This window comes from Xenopus tropicalis, chromosome 4, assembly GCF_000004195.4.
Source record: "Xenopus tropicalis strain Nigerian chromosome 4, UCB_Xtro_10.0, whole genome shotgun sequence".
Classification (NCBI taxonomy): Eukaryota; Metazoa; Chordata; class Amphibia; order Anura; family Pipidae; genus Xenopus; species Xenopus tropicalis.
In genome coordinates, this window is record NC_030680.2 from 128,392,792 (window position 1) to 128,407,982 (window position 15,191).

The following is a 15,191-nucleotide window of genomic DNA, read 5'->3' on the forward strand; positions in this document are numbered from 1 at the left end:
TATAATGTGCTGTTGCTCTGCAAAAAACGGGTGTTTTTGCTACAGAAAAGCTACTATATAAATAAGCTGATGTGTAGCCATGGGGGCAGCCATTCAAGCTGGAAAAAAAGGAGAAAAGGCACAGGTTACATAACAGATAACTAGTAGATAAGCCCCATATAATGGGGATTTATCTGTTATCTGCTAAGTAACCTGTGCCTTTTCTCCTTTGAATGGCTGCCCCCATGGCTACACAGCAGCTTACTTATATAAACTATAGTAGTCTTTCTGAGGCAAACACACCAGTTGTAGCAATGCAGGGCAACAGTACATTATATTGTAATTACTTTTATACACTTTCATTTTTTGGTGTTACTGTTCCTTTAACAGGAGCACCAACCCGATGTATAAGGTACGCGATTACAATGACTTAGGGTGCCTAATATTTTGGCCGGTGATTGTACTTTTCCTTACTCAGTGCAGCTTGGGCTATTATATTAACAGCTCTTTGGCCAAAGCATTAAGGTGGGTGAATAAACAGGAGGAGAGGGTGGGTGAGATGGGCGAATAAGCGCAAGCAGAGGTGGCTGAGGTGGGCGAGTAAGCGTGAGGAGAGGGTGGGAAAATGAGATTGGAGAGGTGAACATATAAGTAGCAGGAGAGCGTGGGTGAGTAACCAAGTTATGAGCAACATTAGAATGATTATGGTAAAGTGCTTATTTACTGCCCTGTGTACCCCTGGAACAATAGCAGGGTGAGTGCTGCACCAACTTCTTATATACCCGTAATAAAATGTGATTACTTAAACACTCAAAGGGTTCTCTGTATTGGATTAAAAAAAAAAAATACATGGCATGTTGATTTTTCCTTCAATTTAATAACTGCCTGATATAACTTGACAGTATTCATGTGACATACAACAGGAAATAAATCCAAATCCTAGTGATGAGCTTGCCCCTTACATGATCTAAATATGTACAAACAATGAGCTCACACTTATAAAAAAAAAATGCAGCAGGCAAAGCCAGACATTGTGCTTTACACAACAGACATGCTCTAGTTAGTACATGAATGCTGGAGCGCAAGTATTGCTTTAAGAAAGAGGGCTTTCTTTTTGGGTAAAGCAGAGAAGTCATTTGCCCTGCTACCCCTCCCACTCACACCTCTCTTGCTCCTGTAATGATGATAGCACTAAATGAACTCTGATTTGCTGTCCAATGAGCCAGACCTGCTGTGACGCAGGCAAGCAATTTCCCAAAACAAGAATTTTTTTAAAAAATTATTTTCAAATGTTTTGGGCTTTGAAAATGTCCTAACAAAATATTATTCTTAAAAACAAAAAGCATAAAGAAATGACAAGCAAGACACTTAAACAAAAAGTTGATGGGATTGGTAATGTCAGGAATATCATATCTGTCTGTGATCTTTAATAGGAATTGCACAAAGTATTCAAATGCATGGGTTTGTACTGCTGTAAATGAAATTAACAGAAAGTAACAGTGTTCACATTAAGACAAATCAAAAATAACCCTCCCCCCAACACAAAGGCATTTGGCTTTAAATTGTACAAACTGGAACATTACTCAAGAATGAAATACTCAGCTTCTAAAATGCCAGTCACGGATAAAAGATATCAGATTTATAGGGACATGTTGGTATTGTGGAGTCTACCTGCGTTCACACAAACCACAGCAAGACAGTTACTGCACACTAATTTGTGCTCCTGGGACCTAGGCATAGACGGTTAGCCGATTGGTCTATACAGTGGAATTCGGACATAAAAACAAAATGGGATGGACTGCTGAAGAATAAGCTTAAAGAAGACCTTCCATTTCTTTCATAAACGCTTCATACATATCGTCCTTGGTCTGCACTGGCATTTGTGCTCCAGGCTTAGGACCTGCTTTAGACACTGGTCTTGCAATATCCTCTTCTGGTTTCTTCGGTGCTGCAGCTGCCACTGAGCCCTTATTCTCTCTGCGAACACGGAGGGCAGTGGGCACAAAGCGGGTAACCTCGGCTTTGGGATTTGTGATCTGGGGTTTTGCACTGATGGTGGCTGTAGCCTTCTTTTCAATAGTGGCCCCACTTTCGTCTGATTTGGGGCGCTGTATTAAGCTTGGAGGGGCACTCAGCACACCCGGGTTTGCAAGAGGTGCTGGTGGGAAAAGCCCTGGGGGAGCAGTGCCTGGAGGGGGTCCCAATGGAGGACGCATCATTGGACGGGGGGGTGGAGGCATACCTACAAAAATAAAGATAGATGTAGACTTTAAACATAGTAACATACACAGTAACATTGTAAGTTGGGTTGAAAAAGACACACATCCATCAAGTTCAACCTTTTTTGCCTATATAACACCTGCCTAACTGCTAGAATTAGACAGCACACAACATTATTTGTACACACCTTGAAGCACACCTTGCTTCTGCATTTTGCTGTGATTTTTTTTTATTTTAAATAAGATAAAACTGTACAAAAGGATCCAACTCATGGGTTTGGGCTGCTGTTACTCCTGGTTTTATAAACAGGAGGAAGTGTGGACTCAGACTTTTAACCAACAGTAAAGATAGTCCAGGCCTTTGCTTTCCTCACACATGTAATTCAGCAGTTCCAAGCTCAAGGTAAAGAACTAATTAGGAGGATTTTTATGGCTGAACTCCATGGGCGATTTTTAAGGACTGTGTTGGATTGACAGAATGCATTCTACAAGTCAAATGTAGATGCATGAGTCAAAATATAACAGGACTGATAGAAAAATCTGATGTGTAAACTACATAAAAGATTTTTCATCTGACAAGACGCCTGTGGGAAGGGAACACTGCATGCTGCGTCTTCATCCAACAAGATAAAATCTGATGGGTTTTTTCCTCATTCTCATTGAAATCCACTGTCAGATGTAGATGCAATAACAAAATACACCGTCAGACTTTACATTACAGCCTTTGGAGATCAGATTTTGTAGGATTCTACAAAGTGTTGTGCTGTTGCATGCTGCTTCATTACATAATCAGAAAACATCTGACCCACAAAATCTGATCGAAATCTCCCTTGGAGTTTGGCCCTTAAACCTGCCCCTTCTTGCTCTCTCCACTGGATCATTGAACTTCTTTTTTATAATGTCCCCAGTATCTGTTTGTGAGTCTGCTCCAGCCATGTCCTAATACTGTTACAGATGATCTACTGGTTTGACCCTTGGCCCTAGGCAAAATAAATATCTGTGCTTCTGTGAATCTATATACTTAAAGCTCAGCTGGCCAAAAAGATACAAGGTAAGATGCTCTTCTCTGCATAGATGATTTCTTTTTACAAGTTTTTTAATTAGCAATACAGCTAATGTTGCATAAAACATACATCAGGGCACATGGGGTGGATTTCGGCTGTAAAATGCATTTGAGCCTTTTCAGGCTTAAATATAACCCCCACTTGTTCACAGAGAGGCAGGTGCTTTTCCTGTCAGTGCTGAATGACTGGGCAGGTAGTAGCAGATTGCTGTTGTCGCCACTAGTAGAAAAGCCTGGTGTAAGATATTATCAATGTAGGTTTCTCTGTAGGAAACTGTTAAACCTTTGTTTGTGTAGTTTAATCCTTGCAGCAATCCAGAACAAATGTTAGAACAAAATATATGAACACAGAAGTTACCTGGAGGTGCTGGTGGAGGTAGACGAGGAGGAGGTCCTCGAGGGGGTGGTCCTGGGGGCAAACCTGGTGGAGGACCTGGTGGAGGGCCAGGTGGTCGGCCAGGGGGTGGCCCAGGAGGTAGCAGACGTGGTGGTGGGCCACGAAGTCCAGGAGGCCTTAAGAACGGAGGAGCACCTAATGCAGAGACAAAGGAAGCAATTCACTCAACAGATTTGAGAAACATCTTTCTGATATAGATTACCACATTTCTATGCTGCACTGATAATGCACACAGTCTGACAGTTTATTAGCACACTGCATTGTAAATGCAACCCTATGTGGAAAATGTTGCACTAAGTTTAATAACATGCTGAGGACACAAATTAGCAAAGTTTAAGAAATGTTTACAGATTTTCTTACTTGCACACTTTTATAGTCCTTGGTTTCATTACCTGGAGGTGGACCTGGGGGCATTCCTGATGGTGGCCCAGGTGGCCTGAGGGGTGGGACTGGAGGAGGTCCTAGTGGCGGAGGCCCAGCCATCATACTAGGTGGCATAGACAGTGGAGGTGGTGGCACAGTAACAGGAGGGGGTACAGTCATTGGTGCTGAAGTGCTATTTCCAGTGCTTTCAGCCTTAACATCTTCAGAACGCTGAGTATCTTCTGTGTCTGACTCCTCCTCTTCGGATGACGAGGTTGAGTATTCCTCAGCATCATGGTCTTCTTCTTCCTCGGCTAACTCCTGGCCTGCAAGAAACAAAAACATAATCAGTACACTGTTTAACTCCCTAAAGAAGTGCAAGATCGCAGTCGAGGCTACAGAAGAGTGTAGGCCAGGTAGGTTTGTGAGCAAGGACAGAGAGGGCTAGCAAGAGTATTTGTTACTGTATTTTAAATCTGATGATCAAAAAAACTAGAATTAGGTGTACACTTACCAGCCATACGCAACATCATTGCCTGCAGCGGAGTCAGATCCTTGACATTCTTCTTTCTCTTTCTGTGAGACTTTTCTGGGGCATCAGCAAACCTCACATTATGACCTGGGGAGGCAAAGGTTGGTAAACTCAGAAGGGAAAATTAAACACTCAAGGGGACCTACCAGATCAATAAATACTGGCACAATAGTTTTAATCAGTTGCCCAGATACTGTGCCTCAACTCAAAGAGATTACAACACATAAAATGAATGTGATTATATTTTGTTTATGTAAGAGATAACCATGTTTTCTTCTTTTTTGTAATACTGTTTTTGGCTTGAAAGAATGATTAGGTCAAGTGTGCCACAACATTAAAAAGCACTAATGGTTGTGCTATCCTGCTTTGTGTTACCAGAACAGCATGGTGAGAACTTGGCTTTCAGTGATACTTATATAAAAACAAATGGACAGATTCAGTGAGCTCAAAAAAAAAAAAAGATTTTCTTTAAAGGACAAGGAAACCCTTCATTTCTATAGCTCATTATATGCTTTGCTAGGTTTATATAAAGAAAAAATACATATGAAAAGAGGAGATTGTCTTAAGAATCTTCCTTCGGTTTCTTCTTTTGCAGCCGCCATCTTTCTTCCACTGACGTCATCAACATGGATGAATTAGACGCATTTGCAACATATCTAACAAGGCAAAGCAGGCAGGCAAAGTAATGGGAGAACAGACACCGATCAGCACTGAGAATGAATACTATTCTGCTGCTGATTGGTGTTTATCTCCAAGGTTGGCGCATGGGTCACTATAGCAACCACTATATACGGTTGTGCTTTGGTTCCTGTTTTAGAGAGGGTGGGTTTGACAGAGATTATGTGTGTGAGCGATCCGGCTCTCAATGGGGAAAGCACGCGCATGAGTAGGTTTATCTGAACATGTGCTAACTAGGAAGACTTGGTCTTGCTAATAGAGCACTGCATTGCAGGGTTTTTCTTTTCTTTACTAAACGTTTTTTTTAAAAACCACGAATTGGAATCTGAGTGGCTAAGAAGTTCACAGAAACCGGAACACTGTTAGTATAAAGGTATGCCTTCCCATAGACCCTTTAATGTGTTTAGCCTTTCCTTGTCCTTAAAGGAAATAATGCATTTGCAAAAATGACAAAAACTTTAACAAAATATGTGTTCCTATTGGCTTCTATCTGCTGGAAGTTTGACTCTCATATCAGCAAAATAATACGAAGAACTCACCTTTCTTATCCACACTACCCTTTCTTTCTTCCTCCTGAGCATATTCCTCTTCCTCACTGTCTCTACCATCTGATTGGTTACTATCACTCTCATCATCAGTACTGCCTTCTTCATCTTTATCCTGCTCCATCTCAAGTGGATAACCCTCATCTTCACTTGAGCTAGATCCATCGTGATGGCCTCTTTGCCCTATATAGGAAAAAGAACCAAAGTAATATCTGAAAAATGTGTAAAAAAAACCCCAAAAAAACATTGTTTAATAATGCAAAATTGATGGGGAATATCCCTAAACCATACTTGCTAAATAATTTGGATCCTTGGTGAAATGCCAAACCTCACCTAATTCCGGGCTGTACCTTGCCTCCTCTTCCCTCCTTCTAATGTTTTCCAGTGCAAAGCCAACCTTGCGGCCATACATTTGTAGAACTTGTGGGGGAGGTGGCCCAGGAGGTGGCCCTGGTGGTTTTTTTCCAGGGGGCAAACGTGGAACGCCATGCCCCGGGGGAAAAGGCATGGATACTCCTCTACCTGGAGGACTGGTAGAAAAAAAAAAAGATTATGAATGCTGCATTTCAAAGCATAATAATTACAGAAAACATCAAAGCAGTTTGAAATTGTACAAACGGAATGTTTTGATTTACAGTGGAGCACTAAATTGATTACAGTACTAGCACTTAATACAGCCTACAGCACAACTGAACAGTCTGTAAGCAGAACGACTAATCATAAATAAGTTTGCCAGGTGCCCCACTAGTTGTCCCTTGTTCCATCAAATATCAAAAGAGATTCCTAGAACAATTGCTATAATACTGATGGGGAACTAAAGCTAAGCAAACAGAATACTGGTGTGGGGAAAGAACAAATGCATAGAGGAAGAAATGTTAATGGACTAATAAGGGATTTTAAACATGGCAAAAATAAAATAATAGAATTGAGAATTAATAAAAGAGCAGAAAAATAATGTTAAAGAGCCCAAAAAAGAAAATAGAGGGAAAGAGAAGAAGCAGAGGTGCAGGTGGAGAGAAAATGGAGTGAAAGGCAAAACAAGGAAGAGGAGAAGAGGAACATAAAACCAAAAGAAAGGGGCAGATATAGGTCTGGCAAAACAAAGGAGTAAATAGAAAGGACCAGCAGAAGGAGAAGATGGGGCAGAAGCTGAAAAAGAATGAAAAATGTAAAAAGCGGAGACATACAAAAAGAAAGAGGACTAGAAAACTAGCAGAAACACACAACAGAAGGGGGGCAGAAGCAGGAGAATATGAAAGAAAAAAAAAAACAGCTAGAGAACTGGCAGAGGAAACAAGTCTGAAAGGACTAGAGTGAAATAGGAATTGAATCCCAGCTGAGCTCTCTGAAATATAGTGGTGAGGTGCATCTACATCTGAGATATGTCAGTTGACTCTTTTTTGTCTTCATACAATTAATGTAAATGGAAAAAGTGTTCACGAGTGAGCAATTCTGTACAGTATTCGAGTCTGCATTACTACTTTTAATGTCATTGTCAAAATGCCCATGAAACTGTTCCTACCCATAGGCAGAGGTCTTCTTAAGGATAGAGGGTGGCTGAGCTCCTGGTAGTGGGATGTCCTGAATAAGAATATTGGAGGGAGCATGTGGCAGATCTGGCAATGGAATACTTTCCACCTCCACGTGCTGAGCATTCTAAACAAAGAAAGATCATCTTATTAGATTAAATTAATGTATGCAGCAAATTCAATGCACAAACAGGGCTGGAACTCTCATTTTTTAGGTAACCCAAAAGAACACTGTAGAAGTGTGTTGTGGCAGACAATTTACATTACATGGATTACATGTATTATTATTATATACACATGCATTACATGGACATGTTGCAAAGCATGCCTCTATACAGTAGAACGCCGATTTCATGTTTTCCTGGAAATTACATAATTTTTTTTATATTCCCATAAAGGCAAGCTGAGTTTTATTTTCCCGATTTAGGTTTTCCCGTACTTTTGACGCTGCCCTCTGGGAAATGTAAAATCTGGGTTATACTGTACAACTACACTGCGTTATGGTACCCTATAAAGAGTATATTTTATGTAAGTTTAACAGTTTCAACCTAATTTATCATGTTATAGAGTAAAATTACCCCCTTACCAACATTGGTTATATCACCTGGGGCTAAATCTTAAAGAGGTAGTTCACCTTAAAACAGAATACAGTTTAAAATCAGTTGTAATGTCTAATGATCTTTGAAACATTTTCAGTTTATTGTTCTGATATGTTAAGGCTTGAAATTAAAACTACATTTTGATTGTTAAGGCTTAACTACACTAGCATGTATGAAGCAGTGTGAAAGTCAGAACGGAAAACAAATAGAGCAATTGAAAAGATTGAATGCTGTCAGTGATTCTGACAACCAGCATTTTTAGTTATAATAGTGATAACATCAAATGTAATTCTGCCTTTAATGCTAACCTTGACAGCATCAAAATACTGGCTGAGTTGAGATCGTTTGTGCTCATAATCAAGTTCAATTTTGCGCAGCTCCTTGTACGTTTCAGGGTTTTCCTTCTCATACAAACGGAGAATTCGTTCAAATGTCTCTCTGAGTTTTTTACGTTTATCTTTCAGGACTTTTTCATTAAGCTGGGGCTGCTGAACAGGATTAAACTCTGCAGGAAAAAAAAAACCATTTGATTTAATTGCCAATACCAAGGAAAAACAGAACACCATCATGCTTCTAGAAGTAATGTAGCTCTTTCAGGTTGTCTTGCATCACATTATACAGGGTCTTGGCTGGTTTTAAACACTAAACAATCATCAGTATCAAGGAATTTCTATATAACTAAAGTCACAATATTATTTTTCAAGTTTGTCAAAGCTTTGAACTTAAAGGGAAAGCCAACCCTTGCAATAACTGTACGCACTCCAATCTTCTCAATGACAGTATAACTGCAGACATTGTTTCCTGATCTAGATGTGAGCAATGAAATGTCCTGTCTGCCAATGCCTTTAATGAACTGTTAAGGCCCCCATACACGGGCCAATAGAAGCTGCCGATATCGGTCCCTTGGACCGATTCGGCAGCTAATCGGCCCGTGTATGGGCAGAAATGAGCGGCCTGGCCGACCGATATCTGGCCTGAAATTGGCCAGATATCGATCGCCCAGGTTAGAAAATCCAGTCGGATCGGGGACTGCATCGGCTCGTTGATGCGGTCCCCGAACAGACTGCCCATTGCCGCAAATGTAATTATTTTTTTTTTAAAGCAACTTGCTACCCGATATCGCCCACCTGTAGGTGGCGACATCGCCAAGCGAGCGGATCTTATAGTGTAATATATAAATATATATATTTATTTTGCAGTATTTATACTGGCTCTAAACATTTTTTTTAATCAACTATCATTTTGATGACATTCATTTATGAATAACAAAAATACAGTGTTTCATTTATATTGATGATAATTGATAGGGCCATGCTGGGATTATCATTCTTTTTCTGTTATGTATCTTTTTATAATACATTATTATACACCCTATTATACACCCTTGGACCGATTCGGCAGCTAATCAGCCCGTGTATGGGCAGAAATGAGCGGCCTGGCCGACCGATATCTGGCCTGAAATTGGCCAGATATCGATCGGCCAGGTTAGAAAATCCAGTCGGATCGGGGGCCGCATCGGCTTGTTGATGCGGTCCCCGAACAGACTGCCCATTGCCGCAAATGTAATCCGATCGTTTGGCCCCAAGGCCAAACGATCGGATTATTTTTTTTTAAAGCAACTTGCTACCCGATATCGCCCACCCGTAGGTGGCGACATCGCCAAGCGAGCGGATCTTATAGTGTAATATATAAATATATATATTTATGTTGCAGTATTTATACTGGCTCTAAACATTTTTTTTAATCAACTATCATTTTGATGACATTCATTTATGAATAACAAAAATACAGTGTTTCATTTATATTGATGATAATTGATAGGGCCATGCTGGGATTATCATTCTTTATCTGTTATGTATCTTTTTATAATACATTATTATACACCCTATTATACACCCTATTATACACCCTTACGCTTCCACCACCCTCCCTTTGACCGTTTTAAGGTGGAGAGTCAGACTTGTTGGCTAACAATAATTTAAGTAAACTTAACGCAGTTTTCTAGACTATTCAACCAACCAATATTGGCACAAAAAGCCTGAGGGTCTGAGGGTATAAAACTATAGCAGTTATAAAAGAGGTACTTATTAGCAAACTGGCTTAGGTAACTGCCAGACATATTTTTGAGAGAAAAGAATAACCACTTTGGAACGATATCAGCAGCCTGCATTTTTCAATAACACTTCAGAGAATACAAAGGCATATTCTGTGTTTATTTACGGAGCTGCAGAATTGCACCAGCTTTGTACTGACAGTTGAACAGAGACTTCTGTGCAACTGTCAGTACAAAACTGGTGTAATTCTGCAGCTCCATAAATAAACACAGAATATGCCTTTGTATTCTCTGAAGTGTTATTGAAAAGTTAAGATTAGATCAGACAGATTAGATCTGACATGTTCTCTCTCCTACTCACCCATCTCATCAAGTTTCTCCATATCCCGGATTATCTGCTTTGGGTCTTTCATTTTTAAAACAGCTGCTCGAACCATCATCCTTTGCTTCTTGTTCTTTAGAAAAGTAGAGAAAAAGTTATTAAACAATGGACAAACTACCAAGATCAGAATTTTTTATTTATATTTATGTTTTAGAATAGGTACAGTACAATACTTAACTGCACCAATACATTTGCCCATCAGATCTTATTGTAAATTTTAGAAGACTGATGATCAAAACTCACTGTTGACTGGCTGATATTTTTAACTGCACTGGTGCAATCTGGAACCTTTGTTATCAAATTAGACCTGGTATCTTTAGGGCGTATGCCTGGTCCCACCTAAGGACCCGGCATACATTGTGTGTACTGGATAGCACTCAAGAATTTCCAGCACCTTAAGAAACCCAAAACACGATGAGCATGTACCGTGCAACTGACTTTAGGAACAGTGTGAATCAATGTAATAACTGTATTAAGCTACAGCAAACCACCTGGATTTGTCTGGCAGAGGTGACGCAACTTGGTTGACTCTAAAAGCTCTATGCTTACAGGACATAATTACAGCTTTGCACTGTTAGGTGCAAAGATCTGTACAAACTTTAAAAGGCTAACCTACCCTTCATTTTTTTGGAATACAATAGATCAGTAGATCAGTGTTAAGCACTGCTAAATACAGGGCAATGGCACACTAGGAGTTTTTAATACTGCAATGTTCTCCCAAATTGCCATAGCACCTGGCAAGACAGACAATATACGACCCATTTGTATGAGCAGAGCTAACAGGCAGGCTTTGGACATTGGAACACCACAGTCCTCCCAAAAGCACTGCAGCTTCAGATTGCCATACTATATCTCCCACCTGAAATTTCAGAATTGTTGTTACAGTCAACCATCTGTTTTCTAGAGATACAAAATTGAAATATAGACTAAACATGCATTACTTATAGAAGAGTCACCTACTTTTTTCAGCTCCCTCTTCCTTGCTTCCTTCCCTGCAAAAAACAACAAAAATAAGATGCTTACCCTTTACCAATTTTCTATTACTGAATTACCAAATCCCATTCAGGCCAGTACTATGTACATCGCTTGATATGCTTGACCTATACTTACAGTGAAGTACAGCGCTAGAAGCATTTTGGGTAGAAAGCTAGTAGGGATGCACTGAATCCAGGATTTGGTTCAGGATTTGGCCAAGATTCGGCCGAATCCATGATCCTGGCTGAACCATATCCTAAAAATCACGTGACTTTTGGTCACACAAACATGGAAGTTAAAAATGTAACCCTTCTGTACCCTAATTAGCATATGCCAATTAGGATTTGGTTCGGTATTTGGTTAAATCCTTTACGAAGGATTTGGGGGTTCCAAAAAAGTGGATTCAGCGCATTCCTAAAAGCTAGCTATATTGCTTTACACAGAATTTTTTTTTTTTTTTTTTAATTACACAGACCTGTGATTCTACACATTAAAAGGAATGCATGTTACTCTGATGAACCCTCACAGTTTCATGCAAACCTCTCCCTTGCCTTGTTCCATGACATAATGGATTCTGGGACTCGAAGTAACCCTGCTTTCCAGAGAATTTGTGCACCACCCACTATCAGAAGCAGGGAGACTTCTGTTTGTAATTGGTATATCTATAACATTCTAAAAATTAAATTAATACTGAACTTCCCCTTTACTGCAACCTGGCTCATAAACATGTGGTGCAGATATTAGGCCTACTACATGAGAAAGGTTGCACAACACTGTGCTCGGATATTCATTTAAAAAGATTAAGGGAAGAACAAGGGTCTCTTGTCATACATGCTGCTATATTAAAGGAAGCTTTCTGATAGCAAAGGCACTGTATTTTACACACTTCTTTAAAACATTAATTGTTTCCATAAAAACTGAAATATCAATACAGTATGACTATTGTCAAAAATCCAGATCTGATCAGTTGTCTTTGTACTTACGGGCTTGATCTGTGGGATTCATGAATTTCCCACTCTTGGTGGATGAAGTGGATCGCCGCCCCATTTTGCAGCAAATGTCCTCTCTCCACCAATATCATAAAAAAAAAAAGAAGTAACCTGAAAATACAAAGCGTATATACCTTATTGCATATGTTACCTTGGACAGTATTTTAGATATAACAAAAAACATACATTAACACTTAGGGGCATACAGGAACGAACAGAAAGTGAGTGAGTTAAAACTCACATTTTGATAAATCTGCCACTTATTTTCTCCAGCACAGCTTTCCAATCAGATATGGCAGGTTCCTGGATTCTTTAAAGGGAAACGAAAGGCAAAATCACTTGGGGGTGCCAAAATGTTAGGCACCCCCATGTGACTTTAACCGCTTACCTCGTACCCCGGGGCACCTGGAGCGGATCGCTTCCTTCTTCCGGCTTCCGTTGCTGGAATACCAGCGGTGGGCGCATGCGCAGTAGAGTGAAAAGCCGACTTTAATGTTTAAGTTCGGCTTTTCACTCTACTGCGCATGCAGCGAATCAGGAAGAAGGAAGCGCCGGCAGCTACCCCGGGCTGGTGCTGTTCCCTCCTCACAGGGGCACCAGCCCGGGGTAAAAGGTAGGTGGTCAAAGTCACTTGGGGGTGCCTAACATTTTGGCACCCCCAAGTGACTTTGACTTTCTTTTTCCTTTAAAGGGACAACAATTCTTTAAAGGAGAAGGAAAGGTAAACACTAAGTAAGCTTTATCAGAAAGGTTTATGTACCTACAGCCATAAGCACTCACAGAAACGCTGCACTGAGTCCTCTATCAAAAGATTTGGTTTTTTTTTTGTTTTCCTCTGTCAGAGACATGCAGCTCTCTGCTCTCTCCTGCTCCCCCCTCCCTCAAGAATGCTAAGAACTCCCTCCCCCTCCTTAGGAATGTGGATCTGAGCCAATCAGCAGGAAGCTTCCTCATAGCCTTACACACTGAGCATGTACAGCAGTCTGGGTCTCGGTGCAGGAGTGAGGCATTATGGGACCTTTCTTTACAGAGCTCAGCATTTTTTTTTCCTATGAGGCTTCTGATCATCTAAATGGGATAAATACGGGGAGACTTAAGGGCACTACTGAGACAACTGAAGGTATGCCTGCAGCTTGAGATTAACTCTTTATTAGCCTTTCCTTATCCATTAAGAGGGTGGATATATTCACTGCTTGGCACATCTTCCTCCGCTTTAGCTCTGTGACAGACATTCTCACATTCAGCCTAAGGAGCTGTTGCTGTGCTAGGCTCTATACTACACCATTTTTGCCACTGTCACACGTACAGATATTTGTTTATAGTATTATAAACACACTATACTGGTCCAATACATTTAATTCACTTATGTAAGGGTTGCTCAGTGCTGGGAAGGCAGCAGTCTCTACATCTAAAGAATGAGTTCTTTTCCAGAAGTTCATTAACAGGGCTGCAATGGGGGGGGGGGGGGGGGTGCCCAAGGGTGCTGCACTTCCTTGGAACACAGGACCCCCTGCTGTCAGGGAGCTGCACACTTTGTGAGGGCGGAAGGCAGGGTGCCCGTATGTTCTTCCCCCTGCGCAGCTTTCCGTACCGCTACTTTTATCAATGAAGTTTTAAACCAGGTAGAGCCGCATGGGGATTGGACAGGCTGAGGGGGACATTCTAACGTCGCTTCCGAAGTCTGCAGTTTACTAACAGCATAAGTGGCGGATAATCCAAGTAAGTGCGTATTGCCTAATGGCCCCGTTTCTCACTACTTACCCGTCCCGCAAAACAGTTAATTGCAAGCTCTTTGCCTCCTATCTCACACAAAATCCCGCCGCCATCATTCTCGTCACGCGAGACTATGGAGTTACGGCTGCACGTAAGCGTAATGACGCAATGCGTAACGGCCTAGTGGGCGTGCCTTGTGGGAGTGAGGAGAGGAGACGGCTTAGCGCTGCGTCACACAATTGGAAGGCGATCTTAAGTGTCGGACCTCTGCTCTCAATGTCTCTCTATTTCTTCCGCGCCTTTTACTTTTTTTTTTGATAGAGAACAGAAAACAATAAGTTTATTTTGTGTTGGCTGCCTGACAAGCCCTTGATATTTTTACAGAAGTCGTTTTTCTTCAAAGCTCCGGAATTAAAAAAAAAAAAAAAAATAGAGCTAGGTGAAATTAATGCATCTTTTTTTTTTTTAGAATTTTTTTGTGGTTTGAGGTCCTGCTGTTTTAGTGTATAAAGGGTCAGAACAAAGACTCATTTAGGAGCAGGACATGGGTGAAATATTTTACTCTTGTTTTATGGGTCTTACTCCTATGTGGGCAGGTTCCCTGTCAGTTATGCGGCAGAAAGTTCCGGGGCCCCAAAAGGGCGTTGGTGAAGACCGGTGCTGGCAGGGGTTTCTCCTGTTTCACGGAAGAGTTGGACCACACCGGCTGTCACCCACGGTTACCCAGCCCAAGAATGTACCAGAGAATTATACTCCTAGATATAGAAGGAATGTGCTTAAAAAAGTTGTAATTCAGCTTGATTTATTGAGAAATACCACCAAAACCCTACTAGCCCCGCCCATCTGTTCCACTTCCTGCTGGCTGAATTCTCTGGATGAGCTGGGGAGCCGGCGGCCCTCTCTACACTGCACTATAGGATAGGAACCAATCAGCAGCTAGGCTGGCCTGATAGGGAGCTGAAGCCTGTCTTTGTGTGAGTGCAGAGCTGTGATTGGCTACTCCCCTCCTACTGTGCTTCCGGCAGGGACCGTTAGGACACGCCCACTCTCCATTTCAAACTCGGACAGAGAAATGATAGGATCTATAGGGAGCTCCAATAAAGGGGCCATTGTTACAGATAGGATTAATTTTTAGCCCAAAATGAAACCAGCACCGTATATTATTCCTAATTGCC

General features: G+C 41.1%; 1 protein-coding gene across 1 annotated transcript; it reads right to left on the minus strand.

Annotated features, from left to right (window-relative positions):
- Positions 1-836: 836 nt before the first annotated feature.
- Positions 837-14,137, minus strand: wbp11 (WW domain binding protein 11). Its single transcript, NM_001005672.1, is given in 12 exon segments — positions 837-2,221; positions 3,620-3,793; positions 4,051-4,347; positions 4,536-4,640; positions 5,771-5,959; positions 6,110-6,306; positions 7,299-7,432; positions 8,213-8,409; positions 10,319-10,412; positions 11,300-11,331; positions 12,298-12,414; positions 14,065-14,137. Coding segments are annotated over 11 exon segments (1,911 nt in total). The 5' UTR covers positions 12,362-12,414; positions 14,065-14,137; the 3' UTR covers positions 837-1,793.
- Between the last annotated feature and the right edge of the window lie 1,054 nt (positions 14,138-15,191).